Source organism: Dipteris shenzhenensis, chromosome 26, assembly GCF_047967505.1.
Source record: "Dipteris shenzhenensis isolate YYH24624 ecotype China chromosome 26, Dip_SZ_1.0, whole genome shotgun sequence".
In the NCBI taxonomy this organism is placed as follows: domain Eukaryota; kingdom Viridiplantae; phylum Streptophyta; class Polypodiopsida; order Gleicheniales; family Dipteridaceae; genus Dipteris; species Dipteris shenzhenensis.
Genome location: NC_141621.1, coordinates 48,392,056 through 48,413,204, shown reverse-complemented (window position 1 = coordinate 48,413,204; position 21,149 = coordinate 48,392,056). Strand labels below are relative to the sequence as shown.

At 43.4% G+C, this 21,149-nt stretch overlaps 1 protein-coding gene across 2 annotated transcripts; it reads right to left on the bottom strand.

Annotated features, from left to right (window-relative positions):
* Window positions 1–2,631: 2,631 nt before the first annotated feature.
* On the bottom strand, window positions 2,632–6,598 carry LOC147885203 (bZIP transcription factor 1-B-like). 2 transcript variants are annotated; one of them, XM_087397452.1, is made up of 14 exons: window positions 6,300–6,598; window positions 5,708–6,151; window positions 5,421–5,622; window positions 5,221–5,268; window positions 5,033–5,131; window positions 4,862–4,939; window positions 4,708–4,764; window positions 4,422–4,588; window positions 4,253–4,307; window positions 4,100–4,145; window positions 3,740–4,011; window positions 3,545–3,622; window positions 3,210–3,335; window positions 2,632–3,120 (listed from the first exon to the last, which is right to left on the bottom strand). In XM_087397452.1, the coding sequence occupies exons 3-14, from the start codon at window positions 5,475–5,477 to the stop codon at window positions 2,854–2,856; spliced, it is 1,350 nt and encodes a 449-aa protein (XP_087253578.1). In that variant the 5' UTR covers window positions 5,478–5,622; window positions 5,708–6,151; window positions 6,300–6,598; the 3' UTR covers window positions 2,632–2,853. The 2 variants fall into 2 exon arrangements, with proteins under 2 accessions (XP_087253578.1, XP_087253579.1); XM_087397453.1 differs by having other exon boundaries at window positions 5,822–6,598.
* Between the last annotated feature and the right edge of the window lie 14,551 nt (window positions 6,599–21,149).

The following is a 21,149-nucleotide window of genomic DNA, read 5'->3' as shown; positions in this document are numbered from 1 at the left end:
ATGCATTCTGAGCTAGGCAACTAAATCCTCATGAAAGTTGTCATAAAAAAAAGTTGTAACCCTGCTTGTTTAAGAAGGGCTCGTCGTTCTTTTGGACAACCTAATCGCTTCAGGAAGTATTTGTGAGCAGTTCAAGAGAGAGAAAGAGAAGGGGGGAGGGGGCGACAGGGGCACTTTCCTTGGTACTTGTCTACTTGCCATCCTCATCTCTATGAGGAGAACTTTAAGGTCTAAGGCTTTTGGGCAAATTGCTATTGTGGATATGGGGTAGTCTATGTGTGTTGCGAGGCTTTCTACATCTGCACACTTCAATCGACGAGTAGTCCATCTGCACAATGCCTCAAGGGATAATTTTGTCTCAAAAAAGCACATTTTTGTAAAATTTGTCTTGGAAACCTACTTTATTGGTGAGGTAGGCTTTCAAGTCATTTCTTGCACAAACCCTTGTTCCAAAACCTCACTTATTCAACAAAGATTATTTTGGGGATATTTCCTAGAAGGCCAAAATGCATCACATTACAACTCCAAAAGAAAGGCAGTTGGAGAGGGTGTGCAATGGAGCAACATCCCCCCCTTTCCTCCTCTCAAAAATTAAAAGGTTGTAAAAGATTAAAGGATCAACGAGATAGTTGTTAAGCCTTTAAAAGGGCTTCTCCAAAACTTACTTTGCCTGTAAAGTGAGAGTTAGGTTCTAAGGACATCTTTTGGAATGCTAGAACTCCTCTAAATATGCACATGGCCTGGGGGGGGGAAAGGGAGTTTTGCTAACAAAATTGCAAAAGATTGTACTTATCATTGCCCAAAATAGGTGCATCACCCCCCCCTCCCCCTCCCCCTCTCGAGAAAAAAAGAGGGGAGGGGAGCATCAACATTTCCTAGGGTGAGGGTCCTTTTGAGATAGCGTTGATCATCAATAACCTCTCTCTTTCACCCTCCTAGCTCAAGTATGTAGGAGAGATGATTGTAGAGCACATGCATCGAGTGGGTTTGTCAATTGTTGTACTCCTAGGCTTCATCCATCTAGGCCTCGCTTGTCTGTTGGCATGGGGAGGCACACCACCATTTCATCAAAGTCTATATGCTCAAGGGGAGGGGGGGGGTGGTCAACATACTCGCTTCTAGGCCAACCTACTACTACCTTACATATTAAGGGAATAGCTCGCATCGCCACGAATCCACTAAACAATTATGACGAATCAACACCTTTTCCCATTAGGGTTCAAGAGCATCATCAACCAACACTAGCTAACAAGTTGAGCCTCATTACAACCCTCTTTCAATCTGAAACCGTTGGTCCAAGGGAGGTTGGCGATGGTTGCTCTTTTACCTTTCTTTTATTTGCAAGTACCTGCATGTTTGTTGGGGCCCAAGGGGTATCCTTCAAGCATCCCAGCAAAACAATGAGTATGTTGAGTCAAGATTCGAGTACATTATGGAAAGACAATCCATTAACATGCTTTAAGTAGCTACTTGCAACTGAAAGGCATTTGGGTGTAGTACCTCCTACTACCTTACATATCAAGGGAATAGCTTGCGTCGGCACAAAATCCACTAAATAATCATGACAAATCAACACCCTTTCGAAGTAGAGTTCGAGAGCATCATCGACCAACACTAGCTAACAAGTTGAGCCTTATTACGACCCTTGGCGATGCTTGCTCTTTTACCTTTCTTTTATTTGCAAGTACCTACATGTTGGGGCCCAAGGGGCATCCTTCAAGCATCCCAGCAAAACACTAAATGGTGTTGGGTCAATATCTGAGCACATTTTTGAGTCCACCTAGTGGACAAGCCATTGGCATGCTTTATGTAGCTACTTGCGCCCATATACTAGCCTCCATCCTAGCGCTCTACAAGGGCACCCTTGTATGTTTCATTGTCTCCTACAACAATTGATGATCCAACTATTCATGATCAAATAGCTCACTTTCTTGTCTACGTATGCCTCATTTGCATGTCTTAAAGTGAGAGTCCTTTTAAGATCATGTTAACCATCGATATTGTCTTTCAACTCTAGTCCAAGGTAAGTGGGAGAGAGGACAATGGAGCACTGAGTGGTTCACTCTTCTCTAGACGGTTGACCATTACACTCTCTCTATGCTTTGCTATCCATTGCCACATTATTCAATAGACATTCCTATACCTTGAGCATACTTGCTATCGTAGAACAACGTGGGCTTTTTGAGGGCGTTCCAGCTTAGATGGGTGGATGCCTAACAGCTTATTAAGATGGCACTGCTCTTTCACTATCGGGAGGGGTGATGTGGTGAGTTTCCTATGTTAAGCAAGTTTTAGACTTTCTGACGTCCGTGAACTCATACATGATACGCCACATTGAGGAACGGCCACCACTCGAATGACCACGTGCCGACCACAGCTGCAGGCGCAGGAATGACGAAGCAGAGTGGGTCCACGTGCCGTCGAGCAAAGCGGGAACGTACGCGGAGTCACATGGTGGGTGGGTCACGTCTCAGCATCGTGGGGCACGTCACCGCCGTGACGTGGTCCCAAAGGACACGAACTACGAGAAGGGGAAATGACGTGGCGAACGAACACTCGCAACCTTTATTCTGAAAAGCCGTGCAACACTTATTTATTCCAATACACGGAGAAAAGCCAAAAATCAAACAAAAGGAAATCTTTTGGAATCCGCATTTTGTAATACAGGAATAACAGGATATATGATAAAGTGGGCCAAAATAGACTCGTTTCGCTATTTTAGTGGTGCCTTCTTTGCGATCAGCAGGCTCGCCGTTTATGGGACTTGGTCCGGTTGAATGAGGCTGCGGTCCACCGGCAAAACCCGGGGAGTACCTTGGGAGAGGGGTTAGTGGAGAAGGGGGATGGGGGGGGTTAACCGGCAGCAACGGAGTCCGGGCAGGGATCCAGCGGCGCCGGCGGTTTGTCGCGGGCATCGTCGATGGTTCGAAGAAGGTGGCGGGCCTGCTGGATTGCGCGGCTGCCTTGGGGCAGCGGCTGCGGCGCCTGCTGCTGCTGCGTCTCGCCGTCGCCGTTTCCTGCCTGCTGCTGCTGCTGCTCCTCCTCCTCCTCCTCCTCCTCCTCCTCCTCCTCCCGCTGTCGCTGCCGCCCCCGCCCGCCTGCCTTGTTGCCCAGTTGCTCCTGCATCCATCCCACCTTCGCTTCGTTAACCAAACGGCCGCCTTACTCCTCCTTTCCATCGCAACAGAAATTTTATCCGTCGCTCTTACCAGTAGCGTGGCGTTCTCCGATGATAACTTCTTGCATTCCTCCGCCAGCCGATTCAATTCCGTCTTCAGTGCCACGTTCTCCACGGTCAGCGTATCCACTCGCGTGCTCAGCTCCTCGCATTCCGCCTGCTCAGGGAAGCAACAAATCAAAAGAGCCATGTCCTCTCAGGGAGAAGCTGTGCAAGCCTTTCACAAAAACCCTTCCTCGCACCCTACTCAAGAAACAACTCGAGAACAAAGGAGCCCACAAAAAAACCAAAACGAAACATGTGCAAGCTTTTGACCCCCGCGTCTTTGTTACGCTTCAAGAGGGAAGGGCACAAGGATTTTTAAACCTGTTTTCGCAACCGCGATCGTCTGGCTGATTCTCGGTTAGATTGCTTCCTCCTCTGACGCTTCAATTCTCGTTCGTCCTGCAATGCAATCAGCAGGTACAGATCAAAGTAAAAATGGGGTGCAAATCATTACAAACAAACTCCAATCAAGCAGCAGATGCCAAACTGTGAACCATTCACAGGACTGCAAATGACCTGGAGCCAAAGGTCCGTGGAGGCTGCACCCATGAAGTGGGGGGTGGTGGGAGAGGCAGAGACGAGGGCAGAGGAGGAATTGTTGCGCTTGGAGCCACTCTTGTTAGTGTTTCCGCTCCAGTAATCCATACCGATATTGAGGTTGGTCGCAGGTCCAACACCCGGCAAAGGTTTCCCTGTAACGGCTGCCGCCATAGCCTCCTGCTGCTGGTTCACTGGATTTCCAACGGCTGGATTCATGAAGCTCTCGCCTCCGCCCTGATGTCCCGTCCCTGCACAAACACCCCCCCCAATCAAGCAACTGATAAATCCTATTTCGTTGGGGTGCACACAGCTTATTCCCCAGCCCATCGTCCTCACCATCCATTCTTCCCTGCTCGTTGTAATTCCCTTTGTATTGCGATCCCTGCCATCGTTCAACCAATCCATCAGCATCCATATGTTAGCGAGCTCAGAATCATTGGGGCACGAGGATTCCGTTCCCCACTGAACGAGAATTACGTCCTTTCTTACGTTTTGAGTCGTCTCATCGCTCCCGTCTGTCGATCCGTCGCTTCCACTATCTCCGCTGGATTCCATACTAGCAGCCGTCAGAAATACTCATTCTAGCTATTCCTCTAATTCCCTACCTGCAGTTCCAGCTGTCCTGTGAACTACGACAGTGTATATAGCCATACCATACCTTGGCGAATGACCGTTTGCTGAGGCAGAAGTGGCCTTCGCACTTTCAGTTCCCTTTCCGGTGAGCATGCCCAGACTACCTAAACTGCCTCTCGACTTCTTCGTTGGGTTCCGATCTTTGCCCTCCGAAGACTTAGCTTCCGCCTCGGTGCCAGTAGGTGTTGGGGCCTGCAAAAAATGGTGCATGCTTGGTAAGACGCATGCAACATGACTTCTCTATTTTCCTTCATCACCTGACATTGAAGTCTCATGTGTAAGAGAGACGTGAATTGGTATTCGTGACTCACCACTGTCATCTCAGTGCTGGGAGATGTCAATCCGTACTGACCAAACGGGTGCGCTCCCTAATCATCAGAGGCCACAAGATACACATGAATGGCTCGAGTGGAATTCAACGACCTAAAATCGTCTAGGCTACCTTAGGAAGCATTTAGAACTAACCGGTGGATGAGTATAGATTCCTCCATATGTGTACAAAGCAGCATGAGGCGGAGGAGTTCCATAAGGAGGTATCATCGGCTGAGACAACATGAAAAGAGCAAACATTTAGACTAACCAACATCTAAAATAAGCTCATCAACTGAATAATCATGAGCTCTAATTCTCAAGTACCTGACCTCCCCAGATGTATGGGAGTGGCTGTGGACCTGAGGCAACGGTAGAAGGGAAATAACCAGGAGGAGGTGGAGTGGCTCCAGGGCCGTAATATGCCTGCCAAAGTAGGAAGGTGTTAATCGAGGAATGAAGGATGTGCAACCACGCCCTCACGAAAATGGAGCAACAAAAGGCCTGAGACCAACCTGGAAGGCAGCAGCCCACTCAGTATACGATGGAGTACTAGGCGGCTCCTGCACCACGATGCGAAAAAACCAAGGCAAGATTATGACCTGCTAAAGTCCGAGCTCCTGATCTCTACGCAAGCTTCATACCTCCAGAGTCCATACATCCGTCCAAAGCTGTGATCTGCTTTAAGTCAAGCAGAAACAAAAGCTCCCCTTACCTGCGGAGTCGATGTCTTCGAAGTCTTGGTGGGAGTTCCCCCTTCCCCCGTCCCCATAATTGACTGTTGGATTCAACCTCTTTCTAGAAGTCTGCTCTTTTTTACCTTCGAAACGTGATCTTCCTATCGGAACGACCAGCTCACACACGCGAGAGCATCCCTCTCCATCACACCACACACCGGCCCGTCCGATGGCTCTCAACTGCACAGAGTACACGCCTTTGCATGAGTCTCTCTGCTACTAGTAGTATGTCGCAACTATGGACACTTCAAGGAAGAAGGCTTACACGAGTGCTCGAATCGGCGCACAATCCAGTAGGTCATCCTAGCCACATGAGCGGCAACGCCTATTTTACCAGAGCTCTATGAATTTGTTAACTGTGAAGAAGTCCCAGACGTACCAGCGCAAGCAGAGGACCTCGCTAGCTTATCTGAAACGCTGTCAACTCCAACGTCGGCAGGAGCGTTGCAAGATTCCGCAACCAGAGCAAGCAACTTTGCAGGTTATATGGACGACCCACAAGAAGAAATTAGCGGAAAGGATATCTTGGCAACGCAAATCAGGTGACTTCCGACAGAATCATACAACAGTTCTGCCTCTCCGGGGCAGCCTGAGGGCTGGTCCGACCGGTGAGACCCTTTTCGAGGAACGTTTGACTCCTGTTTAACTTTCACAAGGTCTGGCTTCGTCTAAGAACTGGCAAAGCTTTCCCGTTTTTCGAAATGGCGCTCTGCATGAACAGAAATTTAGGCACTTAGCAGGCCAGGAATCGACAAGAAGCTGAAGACCTTGACGAGCAAGAAAGAATTCGCCTGCCGGAGATGTGCATATTAAGGTCAATGATGCAAACTCTGGCCGATGGGTGACGGTATATCGACCAGCAGATCGTTGGGGGCGATGCGCGCGATGGCGAGGGCAGAGGCCGATCCAAAGCGAGGGAGGGAAGCGATCGGCAGAGCGCTACGGCGGACGGGATGGCTGACGAGGACGGCCAGGGGGGCGAAATTAGGTGACGCGCGTGCCAGATGGGGGCTGTGCAGATGCCAAATCGGAATTTCTGAGAGAAGGGGCAAGATGAAGTGGAAGGATTTAGAGGCAGGCGAGACGCTAAAAGGGCAAACGCTCTGCCAGATAAGGCGACGGGTGGGTGCCAACTCGGGCAAAATAGCAGGCCCCCGCCCTAAAGCGGTTGGACCGCCGGCGCTGGCGTCTCTTTTAGCAGCTCCGCTAAACTGGCGTGAAAAACCGCATCCCTCATATCGGTAGCCGTATTCGTATCCGTATGCTCTTTTGCCCGCCTTTTACTCATGTACGTATGGCTGTCCCCACCTCCACGTGTTGCCACCTCAGCCGCCGATTCCGCCTCGCACGGCCTGCTCATCCCTGCTGCCCCGTGGCTCTGCCCCCTCCTTGACGTGTCCACATGACGTGGCTCGCCCCCACCTTATCTCGCGTTTCCCGTCCCCCACACACCGCCCCACTCAGACTTTTGGCATTTGAATTCCATTTTTCTTTCCTTTAGCACTTTTTGTAATCTCGAAAGAACACATAGAAAAGTTAAAGGGGAGGATCTCCTTTGTGATTTGCCCATCCCATTCCTGATTTGCTTTTCAAGATAGGAGCTCAACTTCTACTTCTACAAATCTACCTTGGTGTCGTATTCAATAATCCAGCAACTAGGAGATGACAACCTTGATTGAGAAAATTCATACATGTAAAACCCCCCATTTTAGCCCGTAGATCTTGCTCTCATATAGTCTAAGAGTGTACACAAGTGTCTTTGTATTACAAATTGAGTAGACAAGGACACAAGAAAATTGTTTCCAAATGACAATAAAAAGCATTGAATAAGTCAGATGTGAAATTTCTCTCTCTCTCTCTCTCTCTCTCTCTCTCTCTCTCTCTCTCACACACACACACACACATATTTCCCAATCGTGATTTCCAAGTCACCTTTTAGGTTCTATTTTCGTAGATTTGCTTCCCACAAGCTAATCCTTTTGCAATGGTCAACTCTTTATGCACCTCCACACATAGTGCTAAATAATTGCATTTGACCATAGAGCCTTAGATTGGCTAGTTCCTATTCTATTTTGTGCTCATCCATTATAGGTTGTCATAAGTACCGCATCACCATTTCAAAATTGAAGTCCATGCCATAATTTCATCAAAGTGGCATCTACTTTTTGAATAGTCTAATAATTGAAGTTACAGAGATTTAACACTAAACTCCAAAAAATACATCTCAAAGGACTACGTTGTACGACTGATTTGTTGTCAATGCCATAGGTCCTTTAAAGATAAATAGTGTTGTTTATGAGTTGGGCCTCCTCTTTTCACACTCTTAATCGAACGAACCAAATAGGAGGAAAATTTGTTCCTTATTTGGAGGGCCATGGTTCAAAGTCACTACACATGAATGCATTTCTCCCATGCAATGGTATCCATCTTATTCTTGACTTTTCTTCTTATTACAATTCTACATGCATCGAATTTTAGGTTTCAAGGCTAAGAACTCTTACAACAATTCACAATGAATTTCTAGCTTTCAAAAACTCAAGAAAGTCAAAATTTTTATGAAATCTAATGAAGATGAGTTTTTGTCACCATTACATCTCAATCTTTCAAGATGCAATCATGAATTAAGATGCAAGTGTAAAAGGTGTCCCAGTACTCAGCCACACAACTGCTAAAGCGCTATACAAAGCTCTTAGTACAGAGTTTAATGTAGTGGAGAAATGTAATGGGAAATGGGGACTGCGTAGATGCCCTTCTTGGTGGTTCAAATGGTGAGGTGATGTGTAGAAATCCGGGATGGTAAGTAAGGGGAGGTTTCTAGCATGGAAGATTTTGTTGGCTTGCCTACTAGTTCGAGGATCTCTTGGACGTCCGGTGAATGTCAACCCGATGTGCCCGTTCTGTAAGAGGGCTATGGAGTCTATCCAGCATTTGTTTTGGATTTTTGTCCTGAGATGCGACGAGTCTTAGATGGTTGCCCTGGCGATGAAATGTGCTGCCTATTGCACGATTTCCCTTCTCGACTGTCATAGAGGGTAGCCTTGCTAGTGGAGATTGAGAGTTTCCCATCTACCCTTGTGGTTACGTGGCCGGTGATCAATTCGATGGTGATGCTGTCCATTTGGACGCTACGTAACTTTTTGGTATTTCATGATGGTGTTGTTAGGAGTGGGTTTGGGTTCCCTTGTTGAACTCTGTGAAAAGTTTGCTGATAGACTGTGGTGAGGTTTGGTTGGATAGGGAGCCTTTGAGCAACGTTGTCGTGTTGGATGTTAGTCACTTGTTGCCTAGGGTCTAGTTTGCCTTAATGTTTGTATCTGATGGAGAAGGCCTTTTGGTTGATTGTGCTAGGTGCTAAGAAGAAACCGTTGGGGAAAAAGGCTCATAACTCTCCTGAATCAAAATATCAATGGGGCGAAAGGAACGGCAAGGCTTTAGGAATTCTTGGGCAAGCAGTTGGTAGGAGGTATAGCCATCATCTCGACTTCTCCAAGATGGCATACAAGAAATGGATAGCAATGGAGACCTTGTTTGGGTCGAGGCTCCAAAATTCAAAGGTATTCCTCAAACAACAAGTAATGATGATGTGGTATGCACAAGTGTTGTGGCACTATGTGTGCATGTGTTGCATTAATCATTGTGTGCATATGTAGCACAATGTGTGAGATGGCATTGTGTGAGGTGAAAGATAAGAGGATCTTTAAAGGAAGGGGATTCTTTAATTTGAGAGACTTATGGGCCATTTATGGAAAGGAGGGGGTTCAAAAAATACCTCTCAGACATGGAAGAGAGGTAAACAATTATACAAAAAATTGTAATTTTTTAAATTTAGGGGTGTTTCAAATATGTGCTTGCTGTCACATGTTTTTTGGTATTTAGAGAGTGATCAACTTGGGGTGATGTTGAGGATTGCTCTAGCTAGCATTAGCAAACTATTTCTTGAAGAGATTGGCACGATTGCATCCGTTGGGTGTGAGATCTATGTAACTGCGTTTTGTGGGACAATAGAGTTGGGCCACTGACCCACATGGAGCTTACCACACAAAATAGGTGGGAGATTGATATTGCTAATAAATTTGGCACCTTCCCAGATGCATGATTACATTGCAGACATATTGGACGTTTTGCATAGAATATAATTAGGATTCCAAAAATGCAACAATGCCCCTAAAGAACATGACAAGGTTGATGAGATTATCCTCATAGCCTCCAAGTAGGCCCCTGTCCAAGGAGAAGGGCATTTGGGGGATACCAACAAGGACAACAGACAAAATACAATCTGTGTTCTCATAAAGCACGTCCTAGGGAAAGTGCAAAAGGCAACACAAAAGCCCAAGGGAAAATGGCTTCAACTAGATGTTAGAACTCCGTGGTGGTCAACATACGAGAGAAGGGCAATGTCAAGGTTGACATGAAGGAGAAGCTAGTGGTGCAAGGGGCTATTGGAGAATGAACATGTGTCAACTAATCAGCACTGACTTAAAAATAACTCTTTTAGAGTTGTCAAAGGGGCAGCTACAAAATTCGGGGGTTCACTATCAATATTAAACTAGAATGTTTGTGGTATATGATTATTTTGGAAAAATCGCTCTTCCTTCAAGACTTTCAATGAATTTTGGCTTGATGTTTTTGCTTTGTAGGAGCTTAAACTAGGTGATTGTGGTCTAGATAGTCTATAGGTGGTGCGTGCCAATGCACAATTGCCTAATGAGAGGAGGTAAAGGTGGAACTACCATGCTAGTGTGAACTTTCCTTTGTTGATAAGGCTGTAGTGTGTCTAGCAGCTGATATTTCTTTGCAAAGGATGCGATTCACTGCTGTATCCATATATGCCCCAAGTTTGATATAGCAAAATGGTGGAAGAAGCTCAATTTTGAGGTTAAAAATGCCATACTAGTTGGTGACAAGAATATGGTCTTTAATGCTCGAGATATATCTCATGAAGGAGTCAATAATTCAATACTGCATGGGATCAATTTACAAGCTCTTTTGAAAGTTCTTGCACATTGATCGACTGGTGTGATTTCAATCAATTGGAGCAAAATAGAAATTTCAATTGTCATATTGCCATGCTTGTGGTTCTAAGTGTGCATCTTGGCTTGATCTTTTTATTTCTCTAAGCATGCATGGTGGATTGATCCTTGTATCTCAGTTGAAGTATGTTGTGTCTGACCATCTACATCTCTTTCTCAAGTTTTGATATTCACAGGTCTCTCAGACTAATAAGGGACCGGTTCCGTTTAAAATGAACATTAGCTTTTTTGGGGAGCTATCGCTACACTACAAGTGATGCTATTGTATATTAGAAGTGATGCCTTGTAGATGTAATGCAAGTGAGCAAATCATTTGGGAGATATAGGGAAAAGCAACATAAGGCCTCAAGAGAGGCAGTAGTAGTACTATAGAAGCAACCAGGAGCAACTAGCATATGTAGGAACTGTGTAAATTCAAACATTCCATGAAAGTGCTAAAAGGGTCTAATGCAAAATTCATAGGGCTAGAAGGTTACATGCCAAAAGGTTCGCTAGTACAAACAACAAAGCAAGAGGGAGGAGAAGCATTAAAGCAATGGGTAAGGTAGGAGGAGTGATAATAGCAAAGGATCAGGGAGGAGTGGTGCTAGGAAAGCAAGAGGTAGGAAGGAGGGTTGAAGTGAAACACAAGAAAGTGTAGATAGTGAATCAAAAAGGGAGGAGGATAGTAAGCCTCCTTAAATGACATGTGGGTAGATTACACATAAACACGTGTCAAAGTTACCACAGTAAAACTAATTTTTACCACAATAAGTATGAAATTAACTAGAAAGTAGCTTTATTAAAAGATTGATAACCAAAACCGTTTCGGTTACATTCTTCACAAAATCCAATCACCAAACTAGCAACCAAAAACAACCCTCAAGAAAAGCTAACTCTAGCTAAAGCTACTTAGTAGAACCACCAGAAGATCCCAACCCATTTCCATTGCCACTAATGAAATTGAACACACAATGATGTGAGAAAGAGCCTACCACATTAAACCACTCCACAAGATCATCAACCTATCACCTCTTCAAATCATTATCTCCAACAACACCTGTCAAACACTGCACGAAAAATTCACCCTCTTGCAAAATAGTTCCAAAATCAATAACGTCTTGGAAGCTTCCCACCATGAATACTAGGAGTACAAACACTAGCAATAGTAGCTCCATAACCAAACAATGTAACTCTCACTCTACCATTAGAAAAAATAGCAGAATATGCACTAAACGTAGATAACTCTCCACGAACACCAACAAGTACAGCCAATTGAAAACTAGGAACTGGTAATCCATAGCTAAAATGGCCCGATAAAGGAACTCCAATTCCAACATTAGAAACACTAGCAATAATAGTTCCACAAACTCTACAACATTAAATACTTGTCCACCAAAACCAACACCTAAATTTACCCCAAAGGTTGATGACAAACCACGATCAACAGCACCACGAACTAGCTGAACACAAGGAGCATGAATACCAACACTACCTTGCTTAGAATACCTAGCTCTAACTTCCAGAACACCTCCACCAGAACTAGATACAACATTCTCAACACAAGCTCTAGAGTATCCTCCACCTAAACATTGAGATGAGCAAATTGCAACAAACCAGAAGATAAAGCATAAGACAAATTCTCAAACACAAAAGCAATAACATCATCTACTTTCTTTGAATAAACTTGTGCACATTCTACAACAATATCATTCTTGCCATTCTCATTGTAAGGATGTGATACAATTGGTTGACAAGCAACAATTTGCAAATTTGCACTAGCATCATACTTTTGTAAGCTAGAGATACACTCATGACCAATAAAAAAACCAGCAACATCGGAAGGGACACCAATTATCGACACTCATGTTACAACTAGAATGAAGGCTCTTGTTTGTGAACGTTCCATGATAATCCCCAAGTGCACTCTCAACCATCGAGCAAGAGGTATTCTTAATTTGATACATATAGATGTATGGGGATATGCCCAGACCCCCAACATTCATGGTTCACTTTACTACTTGACTTTCATCGATGACTACAACAGATATTGTTTGGTCTACTTCTTAAAAGAGAAACTTGAAGTCTTTTTCAGATTTCAAGAGAGTCATTTGTGGTGTGCTCTCTAGCTATGCCCTCTCTTCTCATCTCCACTCTTCTCCTCTCCCCTCTTCATATTTTGTCACCTCCTTCTTAGAAATGCCTCCGTCCAAGCACAGTACTTGGGAGTAGTTCATCTTCATGATTAGTGGTCGTGAACCTTGGAGGGATGCAAAGTTCTCTAGACTATTGGGTATACTCCACTACTCCTTTGGGCAATGGTAGCATGATGAATTACTTGAGAGACTTGATAGATTCTATGTGGGGGATTGGGTGATGCACAACATGAGTATTTTGGCATGGACAACAATGTCAAACCACTCCCCATTATGATGAACTTAGAGCATCCCCATCATGGACTCCTACATCCCCATCATGGACTCCCACAGAAGGGGATCCACATTCTCAATGCTTTGTTATAGGAAGAGGAGGAGGTGTAACATGCTATAGTAGTGATTTGATAGTAGTTGAATAGCCCACTCTAGAAGGGTTGGGCCAATTTTGTAATAGATGTGATCTAGAAGAGCATTGAGGAGATTCAAACATAGCTACTTCAATGATGACACCCTCTACAAGAGTGAAAGAGCTTTGAGATTGTATATGGCTTCCATAAAGCATCCTAGTCAGTAGGATCTAGTCTCTCAGTGGCTTGCAATAGGTATGAGAGCTAGTGGTTTCATTTGTAGGCCATTGGGATACGTAGATCCATGTTCTCCTATCACTTCTCCAAGGCAAGATGGTTCTAGCAAGGGGACAAGAAGACTAGGTAGTTCTTCCAAACCATCTTTACTCATTTGAGATGTTGTTACAATGCTTGTTGAATGAGAGTAGAGAGATGCACCTGAGATGCACTCAGAACCTCTGTAGATTCTATAGATGACCACTTCCTTTTCTTGATAGTTATTCCAACCTGAGGAGGAGTGTCCCCAGGTCCTTGCCTTATTAGAGTCAATCTAGGCAAATGTTGGCAGTGGCCTCTTTAAACATGAGCAGGTAGGTGGAGGTCCTCTTCATTGAGATGAGGAGTCTTTGGAGGCTCTCAAGGATGTCCCTCCACAAAGGTGCCCTAGCAATGAACCGATACTATCCTTCCTTAGGTGCTTCTGGGAGTGCATGCTCCCCTATCTTTAGCCTTAAACTAAAAAATTTTGAATTAGCTTGCTTTCCTAGTCATTGAGTTGGGGGAGATACAAAAAGATATTTGACATACTCGATAATCTTGTTGGAGTTATAAGATCTTCAATTTATGGCTACAGCCTTATCTGGCTCAAATCATCCATGACCCTCATAGTAGCTTTGTTTAGAAACATTGGATCCTAGAAAACTTCTTCACTTTTTGGGACATAGTAGATTGGGCTTGAGAGGATTCCTAGCCTATAGCAATTGTTCTCTTGGATTTCAAGAAAGCTTACAATATGGAGTGGTTTTTTCTAGAGGTCAAAATGAGAAGGATGGGATTCTTAGATAGATGGATATGAGGGGTCTCTACCTTTTATAGAAGGAGTGTCAGTTAGATTCTTACTGGGTGTCACACAAGAGAGGCCTTCTTCCTTTCTTGCTAGGTGTGCTAGGGAGGTGCTCTTAATCCATTCCTTTCCTTTTTGTGGTAGCAGACCTAGGCTATTTTTTCCACTCCCCATAGGTGCTGGGCCTCATTGGAAGGCTCCTTGTTGTAGTACTTGGGATGTCATGTGGGCATTGACATTTCAATAGAGCAACAGTTAACCCTAGCACCAGACAAGCTATAGCAAAAGCTACTATATGGGAATATAGTCAAAACTCTCTCTAGTACGGTGTGTCCTCATGGCCAATTAGATTCTCGTAGCCACAACATGATATATAGGCTCATGCTAGAGCTTTCATAGGAGGTGCACAGGTAGCTCAAGCGCTTGGTACAAAACTTCTTGTGGGAAAGTTGAAACAGTACACATAACACTAGAGCTAGGATCTCTTGGTAGATGGTGACTCATCGCAAGTTCAAGCGAGAACCTGGAATCATTGATCCATAGACATAGAGGAGAAAGCCTTGTTGGGCAATATCATAGTGCATCGATTGACCCCAAGTTCAAAGTCCACTATGGCCTCACCCCAATCCTTGCTTAGAGAGGCCTTCTTAGAAACACCCCCCACACAGGAGGACAGGGGTAGAAATCCCATTGATGATCTTTCCTTAGGCCCTTGTCATAATAAAAGGCTCACCATTGATATGAAACCTACATTGGGCTCAGTAGCAATTATCTAGGGGACTCATTTGGTCCATCCCATGGTGCTAAGAGGAGTGGGAGTGCCAAATCTAGAGAGACACATACGGGGTTAGTGGATGCAAATTGATTTGGTAAAATGCAATGTGGTCTAGCTAGTTCTTTTGGGGCATGGAATCTACTCCCCATGAACTAGAGGCAAGGGTGATATCCCTCCCTCATTGAGAGGTGCAAGCACAAGGATACAAGAGATAGATGCAGCCATCCTTTAGCCCTAGATTGAGGGTCTAAATAATTCCTCCACCCATCGGTGGTATGGGAAGTTCTTTATGATATAGCGGCCTTTGAGGATCAATTTATACCCAGAGCCCTTAGTGTCATCCTCTCTATGTATTATAGACTAGGTCCTTGGGGTTTTTTTAGGCAGAGATAGAGCCCTTAGTGTCATTTTCTCTATGTATCCTTGGGGTTTTTTAAGGTAGAGATAGAGGGAGATCTATAGTTAGGTTGGATCAAAGTAGTGGGAGGTATGGGCAAGGGTTGGTCCATTGAGCTTGTGCTAGTCACTATGGGGTAGGACCATACACTTGGCAACTTTGGCTATAGGAATGTCATCCCCTTTGAGACATCCAATGAGATCTTGACGAGTAGTCCCTGAGAGTGGGGCAATTAGATATAATTATATGGGTCCCCTTCTCATACATTGCATGCATTGGACATTGTGTAGTTGGAGGCAGCCGCCTTGGCCTCATTGAGACAGTGCCACTAGGTGGAGAAGCAACACATGCCATAGGAGTCATCTCTAGATATCGATTGTGGCTATGGACCATCCTTCTTCCATCTTAGATTTCATATTTATTCTTAATGGTGGCCCATGTAGGATTGCTCATTGGTCCATGGCTGGAGAAGATGCCCATGGGAGGGAGGTGCCTTAGATGCGAGGATAGAGACCTTGACACAATCTCACTATCTATGGAGCTACTACACAGGATGGAGGACTTAGCAAGAGGAAATTTCTAGTTGTACATCCCACCACCCTAGTTATTAGCCCTTGTTCCAAAGATTCCCTAGATAGTGAGCTTTGCTCTTTCTGAAGAGGTTGAGTGCCAACCAAATTTTCTTTTTGGTTTTTGTTCCATAAAGCACCACATAAGTAGCTGATTTGTATGGCTAGTGTTTTCAAAACATTTATACACAGCTCGTTTTTGGGGAAAAAGTGATGTCTTTCCATGGATATGGTGCTTGAGGATGTGGCAGGACAATCCTAATACTCCTCTATGGATGGGTTTAACGGTTCAACCATCCATGGATGAGGAAGGCCAAAACAAGATGGCCTTTGGAACTCCATAGGGAACCTATAGATTCAAGAATATATACTTTAGGCTCACAATGCCCCACCAAATTTTTAGTGGGTTATCAATCAAGCCTTCCATTAATACCACAACAATTTCATGTGGGTGTTCTTTGATGACTTAAAAAATGGGAAGAGGATTAAAATCAAAGAGTTCACTCTAAAGGAGTGTCTTTGTCTCGCCCTCTTATGTTTCAAAAAGTGTCATATTGCCGAGTTGTGGATCAAGATATGAAATGTGAACTCCTAGTCACAAAGGGGACCTTGTTTGGTCATGTAATTTCATGCATGGGAATGTGCCCTTACCTAGGGAGAATCATGGCCACCCTTCCTTCGTGTCCCATATTTAGCCCCTTCTTACCCCTTATTCACCCCTTCCTACCTACACCACTCTTCCTCCTATGCCCATATTTAGCCCCCTCTTACTTATCTAAGCAACTACTTCCTATTCCCCATATTTAGCCCCTTTCTATGCCCCTTCCTTAGTTTTGTGCCATCCCCTTCACTCAATTTCTTGAACACCTTCCTCATTGTTGTGCCCATCCTTCCTCTCTTTCCCTCAATTTGGCCTTGCCCCCTTCCCTCTCTTTTCCTCAATTGCTCCCCCCCTTTCTCAAATTTTTAGCCTCCTTTAGCCCCTCCTTTCCTAAATGCTACTCTTTTGTGTGTCTCCATCCCCAACCCCTTCTTGTGTGTCACTTGCTCCCCCCTTCCATCCCTCTACTGTGCTCCTAGCCCCCCACTTCTTTTACTTGCACTCCCACTTCCACTCTCTTCACTTGCTACCCCCTTCCATAACTCTCCCTTCAAATTGGTTTCCCCTTTCCATCCTGTTTCCTAAATTTGTGCTCCCTTCCATCCCTCTTGCTTCACGTGTGGGAGCACTCTCTTACTCCACTTGTGTCCTTTCACTTGCGCTTCTCCCTCACTCCCTTCACTTTTCCCCCGACTCTAGTCCCCCCCTCTCTTGTGCACCTCCCTTGCCTTCCACACTTGTGTTCGTCCCCTTGCCCTGCAGGTTTTTCTCCCTTGCATCTACCATGTACCTTTTCTCTCCTTGCCTGCCACATTTGCACCTCCTCCTTTAACTTTATAGTATGTTTCTTCTCACCTCCAACACGTGCCCCCTCCCCTAACCGTGTAGCTCTTTTTTTTGGTGCCCCCACTTACATCCCTAGTCCTAGGGACCTTTGTAGCTTTTTTGTGTCCAAGGCTCAATCCCCGCCCCCCTTCTCAATTACACCCCATTCCCCCTTGCAACTTCCTTGCACCCCTAGCCAATTCTGTTTCCTTAGATACATGTCCAACCCCCTTTTACACCTGTTTCACACCCTAGCTCTTCCCTTTTACACTTGTTTTGCACCCTAGCTCTACCCCCTTCCTTAGTTGTGCCCTCAAAACCCTTGTAGCTTTTCTTTTGTGGGATGCATCTTATGGTCTCAAATCTTTGTCAGAACTCTATGCAAAAAAATTTGGGTCACATCCAATAGTGGGTTGCTTACTTTTAACTTTTCCCTAATGGGTTGTTCAGCTTTTCTCTCTACATCAATAATCTCCATATCTTTGGATTTATATTCCTTCTTCAAGTCATACAATCCCCACTCCTATTTGTCACTTTTGATCCTTCTTGAAGCCCATACCATCCCCACTCCCCTCAATAGAATTGCCATTGTCAATGGTGGTGTGTGAGCTCAGTTTCATTCAAACACTCAAGAAGGTCCAACAATGGCTCTCAAAAATTGCTATCTTGTCAAGCATCTTCATCAATTAGCCATATTTTGATGCAATTCTAAGACATTATCAATTTTATCATGTAGATTTCCCAATTTTTATAAGTTATTGAGACTGAGCTTGCATCTTGTCTCTTATGGTTTCTACTACTACCATTGGCTCTTTATGTCTTTTAGGAAATTTCCATTTATCTTTTCCTGCTTGAATTGCGGCATTTCATCTCATAATTTCTCATATTGCTTATGGAATTGGATGTTGATTTGCCTTTCCTTGCCAATTACTATTCTAGGAAAGCTTATGTAGGGTCTCTTCATTAAGAAATAAAACCAAGGCTCATACACTGGTCCATTGTTCTCCTATTAGAGGTACTCTACCCTCGCTCATAAAAACTCTTCCTACCTAGCCACTTGTAACTTTGTAGTTGCATATTTTGCCACTACATAGTTTTGTTATCACTCCATATTTTCCAACTTGGTGTCCTGGAAATTTATTATTGCACATTATACAACTACATAGTTTCTTTTCCAAGTTAGTGTCTTGGAAATTTATTATTGCACATTCTGCAACTACATAGTTTTTCTATCACTCTGTCCATTTATGTAGCTTATTGGGCTCTACCTCCCTTTGAGCTTCCTCTACTTGCTCAATTTCTTTCAGTGGCTTATTCCCTTGTATCCTATCTACTTCATGTTGCTATTTCAACAATCTCATTCTTAAGAGATACATTAAGATTCTCTTGCCTTCTTTGCTCAACTTCAGTAGCCAACATTATACTTTGCTATCACCACCTCTTTCTTTACCACTAGTATAGGAGTCTCAATATGCTAGTGGTGTAGGACTCCAAATATGCTAGTGGTATATGCACGACTTCCATGGCCAACATTATACTTTGTTATCACCATCTCTTTCTTTAGCACTAGTATAGGACTCCCAATATGCTAGTGATATATGTTACATGAAAATTTGGAGGGCGAGCTTGGATAAGCATATGCTACTCGTGGCATTTTTGTGGTTGCTTTTGCTTTAAAAAATTCTATCAAGGTGGTGGGTAATATAGAGCTATTATAGGGTTGTCTATTATAGTATAACCCTATATTCCAACATGGTATCAAAGCCTCTGGTGCTCTATCTTCTCTCATAAGTGCCAATCCCTTGATTCTATCAAGGCAAAAATCCCTCCCTTGGGTATCCTCCATACATGGGGCACTCCATGCAACTTCATGCACTCTTCAAAGATTCCAAACTCTACTACAATACTAGCTAATGAGTATATTGATGCCTTTAGATTTTAAAAGGAATTCAGTCGATCATTGCCAAGATTCCAACCTTTGGTAACCTTCTTATAGCAACTCCTACATGGTCTTAAATGCAACATTAAGCCCTTGTAGCTTTATCTATTGCATTAGACAAGGCACAAAGCATCTATTAATGGCATAGCCTCTCCTCAACATAATGAATGCCAATTGAGCATCAAAGATGATGCATCATACAAGCCTAAATGATCTCTATTAGTCCACTAACTATATAGTTTCTTCTTGAACAACTGAGGTTCACTCAAGGACAATATAAGAGCTAGCCCATGTGCAATATGAAAGCGGTTTGAGACTAGATTGATCTTTCATAGTCATGTGTAATCCATAGCCCATTGCTATAGCTATCTCTACAATTGTCTTAACTAGGTGGGATTGTTATAATTACATATCGCCTTTGTACCTGACCTAGCTATTGTGTGACAAGTATTGCCATAACTAATAGTTCACAATCTAATTTCACATAAACTTTGTAAAAGCATACGCCACCCATTTAAATCTGAATGGAACATAGATCGAACCTAGATTTTTAGAATCGAAAGGCCATTTTGGCAACAATATTTTGAAGCTATTTTGTTAAAGATTACATTTTTAGGAGGTTAAAGGCATTTTCTGTAGTTGTTTTGCACTTGTTTCGTAAGAATGATTTTGTCACATGATGAATATGAATATTACATACCAATTTGGTTCCCTTGCCTTTATGGCCAAACCTTTAAGCACTGGGAAAGACTCTTCTATTCTTTCATTCCACAAAAACATTTCTTCTTTTTGGGATAGTTGATGTAAAGGTTCCATGACTTGGACAAATTTTCTTATGAAAGTTTTGTAAGGACTTCAAAACACAAGGAATGATCTAAAATATGTTCAAACCCTTTGGTTTTATCATTTTCTCCACCACTTCAATATTTTCTTTATCTATAATTTTCTTATGGTCCAAAAGTATTATGCTAAATAGAAACTTGAAAGTATTGAGTGAAATTTATACCTCTTAGTGTTATGCCAAATGGTCTTGTTTTTTTCTCTGTACAAGAAATCATCCAAAAGATATGTTAGGAAATTATCAAGTTAATCCTCAAACATCATCATTCTATAATGATGATTTTGTTCTCTCTATATTCTTCAACCATTGAAATTTGATTATAGCGATGATACCCATCCATGAACAAACACATTTCATGGCCTGAAAATTTATCCAAAATGTTATCCTTGAAAAGTAGAGCAAAAGGATCCATGATCGTCTAATTGTTCCATTTCCAATAATCAACGTAAGCCCTTAACTTTTCAATTTTCTTAGGTACTATGATAGTTGGTAATAACCAATCAACAGGATACATCAAACCTCGTATACAACTTGTAAGCGCTTACTAGGCCAACCATCATGCACAATCCTCTAATGGCCATAAGAAGATGCAAAATTGGTGGCGTAGTTGTTATGAATAGCATAGTCAACAAGGACTAAAATAGAAGTAGCACAAATGCCAACTTGGCACAAGATTGAGAGTTTATTCTCAAAGTGCAACGAAAAAGCTCCTTACTTGCAAGTGCCTTTGGAAAATTGGAAAGCCATAGTACCTAAGAAAAGATCCTTACTTGCGAGTATTTAAAGGCCTTTGGTGGCCTTTTATGCCCTTTCCTAGAACCATTTTTGTATCCCAAACTTGCACCCTTTAGAAAACTTGTAGTAAATCCCCTAGTTTCTTTAAACTCACAACACATCAATGTGTTTCTTTAAACTCGCAACACATCAACAAGCCTACAAGTTCCTCAAAACTCGCCAGCCTAAAATTCACGTCTTTTGGCACATAATTCAAAATTTATGATCCATTTGTAAATTTTCTAATATTTGTGCATTATCTATGCATTTTCCAAAACTCATATAAGTTCTAACTTTTATGACTTACTTATTGACTACCCTCACAAGCCATAGTGCCCTTGAGAAATTTTGAAATTATGCTCCTCTCATGAGAGTTTATTCAAATTAGTGCATGACATCAATTTGTGCCCT

Coding starts and splice junctions, on each gene's coding strand:
- LOC147885203 (XM_087397453.1), bottom strand. CDS start 5,477: ATGGGGACGGGGGAAGGGGGAACTCCCACCAAGACTTCGAAGACATCG. Junction 4,589..4,707: donor CCAGCACTGAGATGACAGTG/GTGAGTCACGAA, acceptor CATTTTTTGCAG/GCCCCAACACCTACTGGCAC. Junction 3,121..3,209: donor CGGAGAACGCCACGCTACTG/GTAAGAGCGACG, acceptor GGATGGATGCAG/GAGCAACTGGGCAACAAGGC.